Source organism: Procambarus clarkii, chromosome 46 (assembly GCF_040958095.1).
Source record: "Procambarus clarkii isolate CNS0578487 chromosome 46, FALCON_Pclarkii_2.0, whole genome shotgun sequence".
NCBI lineage: Eukaryota > Metazoa > Arthropoda > Malacostraca > Decapoda > Cambaridae > Procambarus > Procambarus clarkii.
In genome coordinates, this window is record NC_091195.1 from 23,685,507 (window position 1) to 23,700,628 (window position 15,122).

At 46.7% G+C, this 15,122-nt stretch overlaps 1 protein-coding gene across 1 annotated transcript; it reads left to right on the plus strand.

The window, feature by feature from the left end:
- The first annotated feature begins 3,287 nt into the window (after positions 1 to 3,287).
- Positions 3,288 to 8,490, plus strand: LOC138350669 (uncharacterized). The gene is made up of 2 exons (XM_069301850.1): positions 3,288 to 6,536; positions 7,821 to 8,490. Exons 1-2 carry the CDS (start codon positions 3,878 to 3,880, stop codon positions 8,201 to 8,203), a joined length of 3,042 nt encoding a protein of 1,013 aa, XP_069157951.1. The 5' UTR covers positions 3,288 to 3,877; the 3' UTR covers positions 8,204 to 8,490.
- Positions 8,491 to 15,122: the final 6,632 nt, after the last annotated feature.

Here is a 15,122-nt window from a genome sequence, read left to right on the forward strand (position 1 = left end):
CCCCTTTATGTACCTCTAGGCGGCCCCTTTATGTACCTCTAGGCGGCCCCTTTATGTACCTCTATGCGGCCCCTTTATGTACCTCTAGGCGGCCCCTTTATGTACCTCTAGGCGGCCCCTTTATATGCCTCTAGGCGGCCTCTTTAGGTGCCTCTAGGCGGCCCCTTTATGTACCTCTAGGAGGCCCCTTATGTACCTCTTGGCGGCCCTTTATGTACCTCTTGGCGGCCCTTTTATGTACCTCTAGGTGGCCCCTTTATGTACCTCTGGGCGGCTCTTTTATGTACCTCTAGGCGGCCCCTTTATGTACCTCTAGGCGGCCCTTTATGTACTTCTAGGCGGCCCTTTTATGTACCTCTAGGTGGCCCCTTTATGTACCTCTGGGCGGCTCCTTTATGTACCTCTAGGCGGCCACTTTATGTACCCTTTGGCGGCCTCTATATGTACATCTAGGCGGCCTCTTTATGTACCTCCAGGCGGCCTCTTTATGTACCTCTATGCGGCCTCTTTATGTACCTCTAGGTGGCACCTTTATGTACCTCCAGGCGGCTCCTTTATGTACCTCTAGGCGGCTCTTTATGTACTCTAAGGTGGCCCTTTAGGTGCGTCTAGGCGGTCCTTTATATACCTCTAGGCGGCCCCTTTATGTACCTCTAGGCGGCCCTTTATTTACCTCTAGGCGGCTCATTTATGGACCTCTAGGCGGCACTTTACGCACCTCTAGGCGGCCCCTTTATGTACCTCCAGGCGGCCCCTTTATGTACCTCTAGGCGGCCCCTTTATGTGCCTCTAGGCGGCCCCTTTATGTACCTCTAGGCGGCCCCTTTATGTGCCTCTAGGCGGCCCCTTTATGTACCGCTAGGCGGCCCTTTTATGTGCCTCTAGGCGGCTCATTTATGTACCTCTAGGCGGCCCCTTTATGTGCCTCTAGGCGGCCCTTTATGTACCTCCAGGCGGCCCCTTTATGTACCTCTAGGCGGCCCCTTTATGTGCATCTAGGCGGCCCCTTTATGTACCTCTAGGCGGCCTCTTTATGTGCCTCTAGGCGGCCCCTTTATGTACCTCTAGGCGGCCCTTTTATGTGCCTCTAGGCGGCTCATTTATGTACCTTTAGGCGGCCCCTTTATGTACCTCTAGGCGGCCATTTTATTTGCCTCTAGGCGGCCTTTTTTTGGCTTCTAGGCGGCCATTTTATGTGCTTTCAGGCGGCCCCTTTATGTACCTCTAGGCGGCCCCTTTATGTGCCTCTAGGCGGCCCCTTTATGTACCTCTAGGCGGCCCCTTTATGTGCCTCTAGGCGGCCCCTTTATGTACCTCTAGGCGGCCCTTTTATGTGCCTCTAGGCGGCTCATTTATGTACCTTTAGGCGGCCCCTTTATGTACCTCTAGGCGGCCATTTTATTTGCCTCTAGGCGGCCTTTTTTGGCTTCTAGGCGGCCATTTTATGTGCTTTCAGGCGGCCCTTTTTTGGGTCTCTAGGCAGCCATTTTATGTGCCTCTAGGCGGCCCTTTAAGGGCATCTAGGCGGCCCTTTATGTGCCTCTTTGCGCCCCCTTTATGTACCTCCAGGTGACCCATTATATTCCTCTAGGCGTCACTTTATGTGCCTCTTGATGGCCCTTTATATGTCTCTAGGCGGCCTCTTATGTGCCTGTACACGGCCCCTTTATGTACCTCTAGGAGGCCTTTTATGTACTTCTAGGCGTCACTTTATGTGCCTATAGGCGGCCCTTTATGTGCTTATTCGCGGCCTTTTATGTACCTCTAGGCGGCCCCTTATGTGACTCTATGGGGGCCCCTTAATGTTTTTTTTTTTTTTTTTGAGATATATACAAGAGTTGTTACATTCTTGTAGAGCCACTAGTACGCGTAGCGTTTCGGGCAGGTCCCTGGAATACGATCCCCGCCGCGAAGAATCGTTGTTACAACCAAGTACACATTTTACTGTTGCGTTAAACAGAGGCAACAGTTAATATTTGCGCCCAGTAAATCCTCCCCGGCCAGGATACGAACCCATGACATAGCGCTCGCGGAACGCCAGGCGAGTGTCTTACCACTACACCACGGAGACTGTAAATGTACCTCTAGGCGTCCCTTTTATGTGCTTTTAGGCGGCCTCTTTATATGCCTCTAGGCGGCCCGTTTATGGGATTTTAGGGGGCTATTCTAGGAGCCTCTAGGCAGCCATTTTTTTTTTGCATCTAGGTGGCCGTTTTATGTGCTTTAAGGCGGCCGCTTAATAGGCCTCTTGGTGGCTATTTAGGGGCTTCTAGACGTCCATTTTATGTGAATGTAGGCGGCCATTTTATGTGCCTCTAGGCGGCCATTTTATGTGCCTCTAGGCGGCCATTTTATGTGCCTCTAGGCGGCCATTTTATGTGCCTCTAGGCGGCCATTTTATGTGCCTCTAGTCGGCCATTTTATATGATGAGCCTCTACGCGGCCCTCCATCATTGCTCCTATAAGAGACTCTCAGGGGACGGAAGTTTACTTGTAGTAAACTCCATGTAAGTTGTTAACATTATACTGTGAATATTGTCCACAAGAGAGCGGAGGGGGAGAGGGCGATCTACACAGAAGCTCAGCTGGGAACCCTAGCAAGAAAATAAATAAATAATTCAAAGCCTAATTAATATGATATAGCAAAGTTCGTGGTAGGGGGGGTAGCTTTGGTACTCTTTAAAGTTGTACTCCCTACATATATGCCATTCCCTGTTGGGCACATACCCAGCAGGAATTACTGTTAGAAATTAGGTGAGGCTAGCTCCCTGAGTAGGGTCTTCTAGCTCGCATAGACAGAGAAGCAGACATTATTTTTTATTGATACAGATTTATCATTTCTTGTTCTATTTTGTGTTGATGCAGTTAACAACTTATTATTACTACCTTCGATATAACTTTTCATCCTTTTGACAACATCAATAATATCAACTATACTTTCCGAAGAATGTGTAAACATAGCTTCCTGAATCTCTCTTAATAAGGGAGATTTCTAATTCCTGAGATCAACTTTGTCATTCTTCTCTTTACGGGTTCAAGTTAAATTATGTCCAGTATATTGTATGTTGACCAAACTGAACTGCATAATCTAAATAGGTCCTTACAAGAGCAAGATAAAGGCAGAGAATAACATTACTAAATGCTACACCGTATATTTCTGTGTGAGAAAATGAGCACCATTACTCTACCTAAACCAGAAGCCAACACCACAATGATCACAGGAGTTAGGTCAAAATATTGACAAGTTTTAAGTTATAAAATATATAAAAAAATTCAGGAGGCAGACTTTGGAACTTTATTTGTTTTAGTGATCTCAAAAATGTATTTCTGACCCAATGTTTAACACTAACATCTTGTTTTAATAACGTTAAATTGTTCTTCCAGATGACAGAATTCTGAAGAGTATAAAGACAGAAGAAATTAACTAGTTAAAGAACAAATTGAAAATAACAAATAAAGCTGGAACCGAATATTGCATTAACATGTGAACACATTTTGTAAAATTTGGTTTATTTGGAAATCACTTATATTTGTGGTCAATTAAGTGACTGTATTGTGGTTAATGCAGTCGGATCATCACCGATTAGATCCGAGTTTGATTCCCTGGCAGTGTGAGATGCTCAGCCTCCTGATACCTCTGTTCACCTAGCAGTAAACATTAACCTGGAAATTAGTCAACTGTTGAGGGATGCATCCTGAGGAAGGTTTGTCGTTGGCTTAGGAAGGCCTACACAAGCCTAACAAGCTGCCCGTCTCCGACAGTGAGAAACAATGTTATGTTTTTAAACATAATATAATAACAAAACCAGCGTGGGACATTTACTGCTTGTGTGAAACTTGACAACAGTTGTGTGAGGTGAGAATCATACGGCCCAATATGGCGGCCTCGAGTCCTGTTATCCAACCGGAAGATGTGAACAGACTGCGGTATGGACTGGCTGTGACTAAGGCAGGACGAGACGCGCTAGCAAGTGTGTTTATGTGGTCGTACCGGGGCACCTTCCCAGTAGTGGCTTACCTCACTCAGGACTTGGGGTACACCAATGCTCAGTACAGGCGTGTCTTCGATGATCACCAGAGGGATAAACTCAAAGATTCCTCTGACGCTGCAACTTTTGACATCACCCTGTTGTATAAACTCCTGCAACATGTGTGTGGTCTGGCTATGAAGGATGACCCCACGTGGACCACTCCAAGACCTCTGGGACCATCACTTGAACACCTCATTTACAGCCTGAAGCAACACCGAAACACGTTGGCCCATGATAATGTGGGAATGTCAGAGCAAGATCTTACGTCAACACTGACGGAGCTCAGTGACTTATTGGCTAAGATGCTGGCTGAGGCCGGCGTCCGGTGTGGGACAAACAGCCAGGATGTGGACCACGTGACCAGAGATGTCACCAAGTATATTGGTGGTCTGCTAGCGAAGGTCAGAGAGCCGCTGGATCCCTCAGATGTGGCATACTTGCCTCAGCTCCGCCAGGAGATTAAGATGTTCAAAAGCCACATCACAGAAGAGGTTAAGCAGATGAGCAAGCAGGAGCTAACTGACGGGTATAAACTTCTGTACCAGATTGTTCCCGCACCCTGGCTCCTCCTCAACATTAACTACAACCCAAGTCTTGCTTTTACACGACTACGACTCCTTGAAGATCCTGTCATAGGGGCAAGACCCTCCCACGCTGCCAAGGGTCAGGATATAAACTTTGAAGACATCTTGAGCATGAGACGAGAGGACGGAAGAGTCCCTGAGTGTGTCCTCCTGACGGGGGAAGGTGGTATGGGCAAGACAACTTTACTCAAGCTCATCCTCGAGAAGTGGGTAGAGGACCCTGCTGCCATACGTCACCTGGGCACTGTGGACCTCGTTTTCTATGTACAGTGCAGGGACTCACATCTTAATACCGTCGATGATCTCCTCCGCCAGTTGCTGCCTCAAACACTTCTTGATTCTGGTGCTGACTTCCAGCTGTTTAAGGAGATAATATTGAGCTTAAATATATTAGTCCTGATTGACGGCTACGACGAGGTCAACGACCATTCAGGAAGGCTGGTGAAGGAGCTGTTGCACCTGCCTGGCAAGGATGTGAGGTTGGTGATAACCACACGGCCGGGGTGGGACCATCAACTGTCACAGCTCGTCCCACACACCAGACCTCGCTGCAACATCCTCGTCTTGGGCATCACTCCAGAACGTCGCGTGGAGTTCGCCGAGAGAACCATCAAGGTGCTGGTGGAGGAAGAGAGCCAACGGAGTGTCATCACAGGGAGGTTTACCCAGCGGCTGGAGCAGATGAGTCAGTTCCTGGGTGAGTACCTCAACACGCCACTCACCTTGACCTTGTTGGCGCTGCTGTGTGTCGAGGCTCCAGAAGAATTTAACAACCTCACCACAAACACTCAAGTCTACGAGAAGATTCATGACTTCATAACCAACAAATTAGTGTCCAGACTCACAGCCAAACACGTGACCGAACCCAAAGGAAAATGTGACGAAAATGTGAAAAAGTTTTTGAGGTTCTTAGAAGAGATTAGTTTAAGAGGGATCCAGAGGCAGGAGTACGACCTTTGGCCGGAGACGGAAGCGGAGATTAGGGAGAAGTGTGACACTCTGCGACTGCCACAGGAGGAGGTCTTGTCCAACTATTTCACAAGAACCAGCTACCGTCGGGGCCTCAATGTGGTGTGGGTGTTTGGCTATTTTCACGCCAGGTACCAGGAGTATTGTGCCAGCAGGAGGCTGGTCGATCTCTTGTTGAGGGCTGAGCAAGACCGAGGTGATCCAGCATCACACCGTGTATCAGGGGAAAGCTCTACAATCATTGACCTCTTGGTGGATGTTGTACGTAAGGAAAAACGCTCCTTGGGAGATCACCTGAGAGTGTCAAAGTTTGATTTTAGCGTGCTACAAGAGTTTATTGAGCGCCCCAGATGGCAGAACATTTTAGTCAGCACTACCGGGGTGTTGTGTGCCCGGGGAGTAGAGCACAGGTTCATTACTCACATAATTGACCTGTGCGTGATGGATTTACGTTTGACTGACGAGCTGTATAAGCATGTAGCAGAGTCCCGCGGGAGTGAGCACGTCATCCAAGCCGTGTGTGAGAAGCTGCGTACAAAACAAGAGTGGCTAATAGAGAGTGTTGTCTCGTGTGTTGTCCTGCCGCTTGTTCTTAAGAAGGTGACACCTAACAACATTTACCTAATCATATACGATTCATCCAAACTAAAGCAGTGTCTGTCTACACTGTCAGTGCTGGCAAAAATGAAGGTAACCATATCCTTAGATCTTGACTATAGTTTATACAGCAAAGAGAGAAGTGTTATATCAAAACAATGTTTGGAGAGGCTGACAGCCCCCGGCAGTAAGTGTACCTTAAAGCGGTTTACTGGTGTCTCGTCTGAGGCAGCCATACCCCTCCTGCCTCTCACCCTCGAGAGCCTCCAACTGTGCCTCACACCACAGCAACTGCCCGTCCAACTGTCCGTCCTCATCCGTCACCTGCCTCACCTTCCTCACCTGCAGCGTCTTGGTAAATATTCATATTTTCCACCATAATTTTTAAGGTTATTTATTAATACCAAAATTACGCAAAGAGCTTCATTCATCATGTTTAAAATAGTAATTCAGATTTACATTGTTTACATATATGTTTACAACCTTATGGACGAAAGATTCCTTATATTGTTTACAAATATAGTCACCTTAAGGATGACAAACACCTTACATTGTTTACAAATATAGTCACCTTAAGGGTGACAAACCTTCTACTTTGATTACAAATATAGACTTATTAAGGGCGACTACTCCATGAATAATAAATTTTCGAAACATTCCGCTGCTGTATATATTCTTGTGCATAAATAATTTCATGAAGTATTTAGCGACGCCAAACTTTTGGTTCAGATGACTTACCACTTTGACTTTGACTCGTGGTACAGATCTCCTTTCACTGTGACCTAATTCCTGTTCAAGATGACCTTTCACTGTGACCTAATTCCTGTTCAAGATGACCTTTCACTGTGACCTAATTCCTGTTCAAGATGACCATTCACTGTGACCTAATTCCTGTTCAGGATGACCTTTCACTGTGACCTAATTCCTGTTCAAGATGACCTTTCACTGTGACCTAATTCCTGTTCAGGATGACCTTTCACTGTGACCTAATTCCTGTTCAGGATGACCTTTCACTGTGACCTAATTCCTGTTCAGGATGACCTTTCACTGTGACCTAATTCCTGTTTAAGATGACCTTTTACTGTGACCTAATTCCTGTTCAGGATGACCTTTCAGTGTGACCTAATTCCTGTCCAAGATGACCTTTCACTGTGACCTTGATCCTTGGTTAATTAGACCTTCCGTAACTTTGATCCTTAATTCAGGTGACCCATCTATCCCTATGACCTTGATACTTGGTCCAGATGACCTTTCACTGTGACCTTGACTTAGTTTATATGACCTTTTAATGAGACCTTGACCATTGATAAAGATGACTATGACTGTGACCTTGACCATTGATACAGATGACCTTGACTGTGACCTTGACCACTGATACAGATAACCTTGGCTGTGACCTTCACAATTGAAATAAATAACCCTTGAATGTGACCTTGAAAATTGATACAGATGACCTTGACCGTGGCTTTTAAAATCTATTAATACATTGTTTAGATGCTATAATTACTCTCCAAAATACGGACTTGTCATCAGGTAATAAACCCAGCAGTAAGGTGAGTGGATGGCTCAGTATGTCTTCTTGTTATATCTTAGAACATACCAGTAACGACAGTGACTGTATCTTAGTGTATGTCTTCAGCCATTCTCCTGGACGCCACGGGCTACGTGGACCCGGACACCCTGGACGCCACGGGCTACGTGGACCCGGACACCCTGGACGCCACGGGCTACGTGGACCCGGACACCCTGGACGCCACGGGCTACGTGGTCCCGGACACCTTGGACGCCACGGGCTACGTGGACCCTGACACCCTGGACGCCACGGGCTACGTGGACCCGGACACCCTGGACACTCTGCCGTACCAGGGAAGGACGCTCATCCTGACCATCAGGCGGCGAGTCACTGATGACGACCCCGCCATAGACTGGTGCTGCCACCTGGCGGCTCAGCTGTGTCCTCCCTCAAGAGGAGGGTATACTGCCCTGGACTTCTCTGACATGCGTCCCACCAGTACGTATTGACGACATTTTAACTCGTGAATATCTGTAACTCAGTTGTTTAATTCACAGTGCTTCCAGTGGTTTCAAAAATAGTTTTACATTAAAAGTTATGAATTAGAGAAGTTATAGGACTTCTTGAGTAACTTTGAGCACCGTTTAGCGACCAAGAATATTCATTAAGCAAGCTTCACTGCTTATAAGATAACACTGATCAATATTTAGCCCAACATTGTCTTGCTTAATACAAGCTAGATTTACTTGATATAAGTTTTCTTTGGCATGAGTGTGTGACATAGACAGGTGTGGGTGGGGAGAGTAGCCAGCTGTGGGCTTTAGTGTTCCCTCTCATGTGCAGGTGTGGGTCGGGAGAGTAGCCAGGTGTGGGCTTCCGTGTTCCCTCTCATCTACAGGTATGGGTCGGGAGAGTAGCCAGGTGTGACAACGTTTGTTTTCATGTATTAGCTACGTTATTGTGTGGTTGTAAATAAGTTGCCACAACTTACTGCACAACTTTGGCTAAACAATTTTGAGACCGTGTCGCAACCTTAAATGTTGCATAAAAATCGTTTTCCTGATTGATGGAATATATTTAAAAAATGTAGAAATATTTTAAAAATATATTTTTACATATACTAGAAATAAAACTGAAGCATAATAAAAGGCAGGTTAAAAATATTTTATTCATTACTTTCACTTAATGGAGAATCCATGGTAGTGGTGGTGGAATTGTTGCTGGGTTGTGGTTGGTGGCAGTGGTGGTAGGTTGTGATTGGTGGCAGTGGTGGGTGATGTTTATTGTTGGTGGTAGTGGTTGGTTCTAGTGGTGGTTAATAGTTGTGGTTGGTGGTGGTGGTGGTTGATTGCTGTGGTTGGTAATTGTGGTGGCTGATGGTTGTGATTAGTGGTAGTGGTGGTTAATGTTTATGGTGGTTGAGGTTGTGGTGGTTTAAAGTATTGGTGGTTGATAACTCTGGTGGTTGATATCTGTGATGGTTGATGGTGGTGATAGTTAATGGTTGTGGTGGTTGATGGTAGTGTTTGTTGATGGTTATGGTGGTTGATGGTAGTGTTTGTTGATGGGTATGGTGGTTGATGGTAGTGTTTATTGATGGTTGTGGTGGTTGATGGTAGTGTTTGTTGATGGGTGTGGTGGTTGATGGTAGTGTTTGTTGCTGGTTGTGGTGGTTGATGGAAGTGTTTGTTGATGGTTGTGGTGGTTGATGGTACTGTTTGTTGATGGTTGTGGTGGTTGATGGTAGTGTTTGTTGATGGATGTGGTGGTTGATGGTTGTGGTGGTTGATGGTTGTGGTGGTTGATGGTAGTGTTTGTTGATGGTTGTGGTGGTTGATGGTTGTGGTGGTTGATGGTAGTGTTTGTCTATAGTTGTGGTGGTTGATGGTAGTGTTTGTTGATGGTTGTGGTGGTTGATGGTAGTGTTTGTTGATGGATGTGGTGGTTGATAGTTGTGGTGGTTGATTGTTGTGGTGGTTGATGGTAGTGTTTATTGATGGTTGTGGTGGTTGATGGTAGTGTTTGTTGATGGGTGTGGTGGTTGATGGTAGTGTTTGTTGCTGGTTGTGGTGGTTGATGGAAGTGTTTGTTGATGGTTGTGGTGGTTGATGGTACTGTTTGTTGATGGTTGTGGTGGTTGATGGTAGTGTTTGTTGATGGATGTGGTGGTTGATAGTTGTGGTGGTTGATGGTTGTGGTGGTTGATGGTAGTGTTTGTTGATGGTTGTGGTGGTTGATGGTTGTGGTGGTTGATGGTAGTGTTTGTCTATAGTTGTGGTGGTTGATGGTAGTGTTTGTTGATGGTTGTGGTGGTTGATGGTAGTGTTTGTTGATGGATGTGGTGGTTGATAGTTGTGGTGGTTGATTGTTGTGGTGGTTGATGGTAGTGTTTGTTGATAGTTGTGGTGGTTGATTGTTGTGGTGGTTGATGGTTGCGGTGGATGATGGTAGTGTTTGTTGATAGTTGTGGTGGTTGATTGTTGTGGTGGTTGATTGTTGTGGTGGTTGATAGTTGTGGTGATTGATGGTAGTGTTTGTTGATGGTTGTGGTGGTTGATGGTAGTGTTTGTCTATAGTTGTGGTGGTTGATGGTAGTGTTTGTTGATGGTTGTGGTGGTTGATGGTTGTGGTGGTTGATGGTAGTGTTTGTTGATGATAGTGGTGGTTGATGGTTGTGGTGGCTGATTGTAGTGTTTGTTGATGGTAGTGGTGGTTGATGGTTGTGGTGGTTGATGGTTGTGGTGGTTGATTGTTGTGGTGGTTGATTGTTGTGGTGGTTGATTGTTGTGGTGGTTGATTGTTGTGGTGGTTGATTGTTGTGGTGGTTGATTGTTGTGGTGGTTGATTGTTGTGGTGGTTGATTGTTGTGGTGGTTGATTGTTGTGGTGGTTGATGGTTGTGGTGGTTGATTGTTGTGGTGGTTGATTGTTGTGGTGGTTGATTGTTGTGGTGGTTGATGGTTGTGGTGGTTGATTGTTGTGGTGGTTGATGGTTGTGGTAGTTGATTGTTGTGGTGGTTGATTGTTGTGGTGGTTGATGGTAGTGGTGGTTGATGGTTGTGGTGGTTGATTGTTGTGGTGGTTGATTGTTGTGGTGGTTGATGGTTGTGGTGGTTGATTGTTGTGGTGGTTGATTGTTGTGGTGGTTGATGGTAGTGGTGGTTGATGGTTGTGGTGGTTGATGGTAGTGGTGGTTGATGGTTGTGGTGGTTGATGGTTGTGGTGGTTGATTGTTGTGGTGGTTGATGGTTGTGGTGGTTGATTGTTGTGGTGGTTGATTGTTGTGATTGTTGTGGTGGTTGATTGTTGTGGTGGTTGATTGTTGTGGTGGTTGATTGTTGTGGTGGTTGATGGTTGTGGTGGTTGATTGTTGTGGTGGTTGATTGTTGTGGTGGTTGATTGTTGTGGTGGTTGATGGTTGTGGTGGTTGATTGTTGTGGTGGTTGATTGTTGTGGTGGTTGATTGTTGTGGTGGTTGATGGGTGTGGTGGTTGATTGTTGTGGTGGTTGATGGTTGTGGTGGTTGATGGTTGTGGTGGTTGATGGTAGTGTTTGTTGATGGTTGTGGTGGTTGATGGTAGTGTTTGTCTATAGTTGTGGTGGTTGATGGTTGTGGTGGTTGATGGTAGTGGTGATTGATGGTTGCGGTGGTTGATTGTTGTGGTGGTTGATGGTTGTGGTGGTTGATTGTTGTGGTGGTTGATTGTTGTGGTGGTTGATTGTTGTGGTGGTTGATTGTTGTGGTGGTTGATTGTTGTGGTAGTTGATGGTTGTAGTGGTTGATTGTTGTGGTGGTTGATTGTTGTGGTGGTTGATTGTTGTGGTGGTTGATTGTTGTGGTGGTTAATGGTTGTGGTGGTTGATTGTTGTGGTGGTTAAAGGTAGTGGGGGTTGATTGTTGTGGTTGTTGATGGTTGTGGTGGATGATGGTAGTGTTTGTTGATAGTTGTGGTGGTTGGTTGTTGTGGTGGTTGATGGTAGTGTTTGTTGATGGTTGTGGTGGTTGATGGTAGTGTTTGTCTATAGTTGTGGTAGTTGATGGTTGTAGTGGTTGATTGTTGTGGTGGTTGATGGTAGTGTTTGTTGATGGTTGTGGTGGTTGATGGTTGTGGTGGTTGATGGTAGTGTTTGTCTATAGTTGTGGTAGTTGATGGTTGTAGTGGTTGATTGTTGTGGTGGTTGATTGTTGTGGTGGTTGATAGTTGTGGTGGTTGATTGTTGTGGTGGTTGATGGTTGTGGTGGTTGATTGTTGTGGTGGTTGATGGTTGTGGTGGTTGATTGTTGTGGTGGTTGATTGTTGTGGTGGTTGATTGTTGTGGTGGATGGTTGTTGTGGTGGTTGATGGTTATGGTGGTTGATTGTTGTTCTGGTTGAATGTTGTGGTGGTTGATTGTTGTGGTGGTTAGAGGTAGTGGGGGTTGATTGTTGTGGTGGTTGATGGTTGTGGTGGATGATGGTAGTGTTTGTTGATAGTTGTGGTGGTTGGTTGTTGTGGTGGTTGATGGTTGTGGTGGTTGATTGTTGTGGTGGTTGATTGTTGTGGTGGTTGATTGTTGTGGTGGGTGATTGTTGTGGTGGTTGATGGTTGTAGTGGTTGATTGTTGTGGTGGTTGATTGTTGTGGTGGTTGATTGTTGTGGTGGTTGATTGTTGTGGTGGTTGATTGTTGTGGTGGTTGATTGTTGTGGTGGTTAATGGTTGTGGTGGTTGATTGTTGTGGTGGTTAAAGGTAGTGGGGGTTGATTGTTGTGGTGGTTGATGGTTGTGGTGGATGATGGTAGTGTTTGTTGATAGTTGTGGTGGTTGGTTGTTGTGGTGGTTGATGGTTGTGGTGGTTGATTGTTGTGGTGGTTGATGGTTGTGGTGGTTGATTGTTGTGGTGGTTGATTGTTGTGGTGGATGATTGTTGTGGTGGTTGATTGTTTTGGTGGTTGATTGTTGTGGTGGTTGATGGTTGTTGTGGTTGATAGTTGTGGTTAATGGTAGTGGTTGGTGATAGTGGTTGAGGGCAGTGGTAGATGGTGGTTGTGGTCGTTTGTGGTTGACTGTACTGGTAGTTGTTGAGGTTCGTGATATTGGTGGTTGATTGTTGTATTTTGTGGTAGTGGTGGTTGATTATATTTGACAGTAGTGGTGTTTGATTGTTGTTGGTGGTAGGGGTGGTTGATTGTTGTGGTTGGTGTTGGTTTATGGTTGTTGTTGATAGTAGTGGTGGTTGATTGTTGTGGTTGTTGATGATTGAGGTGGTTGATGATTGATGGTTATGGTTATTGATAGTAGTTGAAATTGAAATTGAAATAAGTTTATTGAGGTAAGTGAGGTAAGTGAGGTAAGGTAAGTGAAATGGGTGTTTTGACTCACATACATGTAGTGTTGCATGGTTTGGCTTCCCTCATACATTATACCTCTCCTCGCCACTTCTGCCTGTGGCTGAATATTTCTGATTTTGCTTCTTATTTGTCTCATTGTGAATTCACATTCGATGTCAACTTGTTGTTTTAATGTGGCACGTTTGGCCAAGTCATCCGCCACCTCGTTGAGCACTATTCCAACATGAGATGGAATCCACTTGAATTTCACATTGTGACCTTTCAGCTGTATCTCAGTTATTCTTTTCTTACAATCCTCAACTATGGACATGAAGACTGGATTTCGACTGTTTAAGGACTCAAATGCTCCTCGGCTATCGACAAATACAAAAACATCTTTGTCGTCATGACGTACTTCCTCCAAACACGGCAGAATGGCCTGCAGTTGAGCACTGATAGTAATGGTGGTTGGTTGTTGTAGTTAGAGGAGGAGGTCGAGGAGGAAGGAGGAGGAGTAAGGAGGAGAAAGAGGAGGAAGGAGAAGGTCGAGGAGGAAGGAGAAGGTCGAGGAGGAAGGAGAAGGTCGAGGAGGAGGGAGAAGGTCGAGGAGGAAGGAGAAGGTCAAGGAGGAAGGAGAAGGTCAAGGAAGAAAGAGGAGAAGGTCGAGGAGGAGGGAGAAGGTCGAGGAGGAAGGAGAAGGTCGAGGAGGAAGGAGAAGGTCGAGGAGGAGGGAGAAGGTCGAGGAGGAAGGAGAAGGTCAAGGAGGAAGGAGAAGGTCAAGGAAGAAAGAGGAGAAGGTCGAGGAGGAGGGAGAAGGTCGAGGAGGAGGGAGAAGGTCGAGGAGGAAGGAGAAGGTCAAGGAGGAAGGAGAAGGTCAAGGAAGAAAGAGGAGAAGGTCGAGGAGGAGGGAGAAGGTCGAGGAGGAAGGAGAAGGTCGAGGAGGAAGGAGAAGGTCGAGGGGGAAGAAGAAGGTCGAGGAGGAAGGAGAAGGTCGAGGAGGAAGGAGAAGGTCGAGGAAGAAAGAGGAGAAGGTCGAGGAGGAAGAATGAGAAGGTCGAGGAGGAGAAGGTGTTGGTGGTGGCTGTTGGTTGTTGTTAGTGGATATTGATGGTTGAAGAACATAGAAGGATTAGGAAAAATAAGGAAGGCAGGAACGAGAAGGAAGTTTAAGGTAGGAGTAGGAAGATTACGGAAGGTGGAGTGGTGGAGAGTGGTGTGTGACAGTGGTGGAGAGTGGTGTGTGACAGTGGTGGAGAGTGGTGTGTGACAGTGGTGGAGAGTGGTGTGTGACAGTGGTGGAGAGTGGTGTGTGACAGTGGTGGAGAGTGGTGTGTGACAGTGGTGGAGAGTGGTGTGTGACAGTGGTGGAGAGTGGTGTGTGACAGTGGTGGAGAGTGGTGTGTGACAGTGGTGGAGAGTGGTGTGTGACAGTGATGGAGAGTGGTGTGTGACAGTGGTGGAGAGTGGTGTGTGGCAGTAGTGGAGAGTGGTGTGTGACAGTGGTGGAGAGTGGTGTGTGACAGTGGTGGAGAGTGGTGTGTGACAGTGGTGGAGAGTGGTGTGTGACAGTGGTGGAGAGTGGTGTGTGACAGTGGTGGAGAGTGGTGTGTGACAGTGGTGGAGAGTGGTGTGTGACAGTGGTGGAGAGTGGTGTGTGACAGTGGTGGAGAGTGGTGTGTGACAATGATGGGGAGTGGTGTGTGACAGTGGTGGAGAGTGGTGTGTGACAGTGGTGGAGAGTGGTGTGTGACAGTGGTGGAGAGTGGTGTGTGACAGTGGTGGAGAGTGGTGTGTGACAGTGGTGGAGAGTGGTGTGTGACAGTGATGGAGAGTGGTGAGTGGCAGTGGTGGAGAGTGGTGCGTGACAGTGATGGAGAGTGGTGAGTGACAGTGGTGGAGAGTGGTGAGTGACAGTGGTGGAGAGTGGTGTGTGGCAGTGGTGGAGAGTAGTGTGTGGCAGTGGTGGAGAGTGGTGTGTGGCAGTGGTGGAGAGTGGTGTGTGACAGTGGTGGAGAGTGGTGTGTGACAGTGGTGGAGAGTGGTGTGTGACAGTGGTGGAGAGTGGTGTGTGACAGTGGTGGAGAGTGGTGTGTGACAGTGGTGGAGAGTGGTGTGTGACA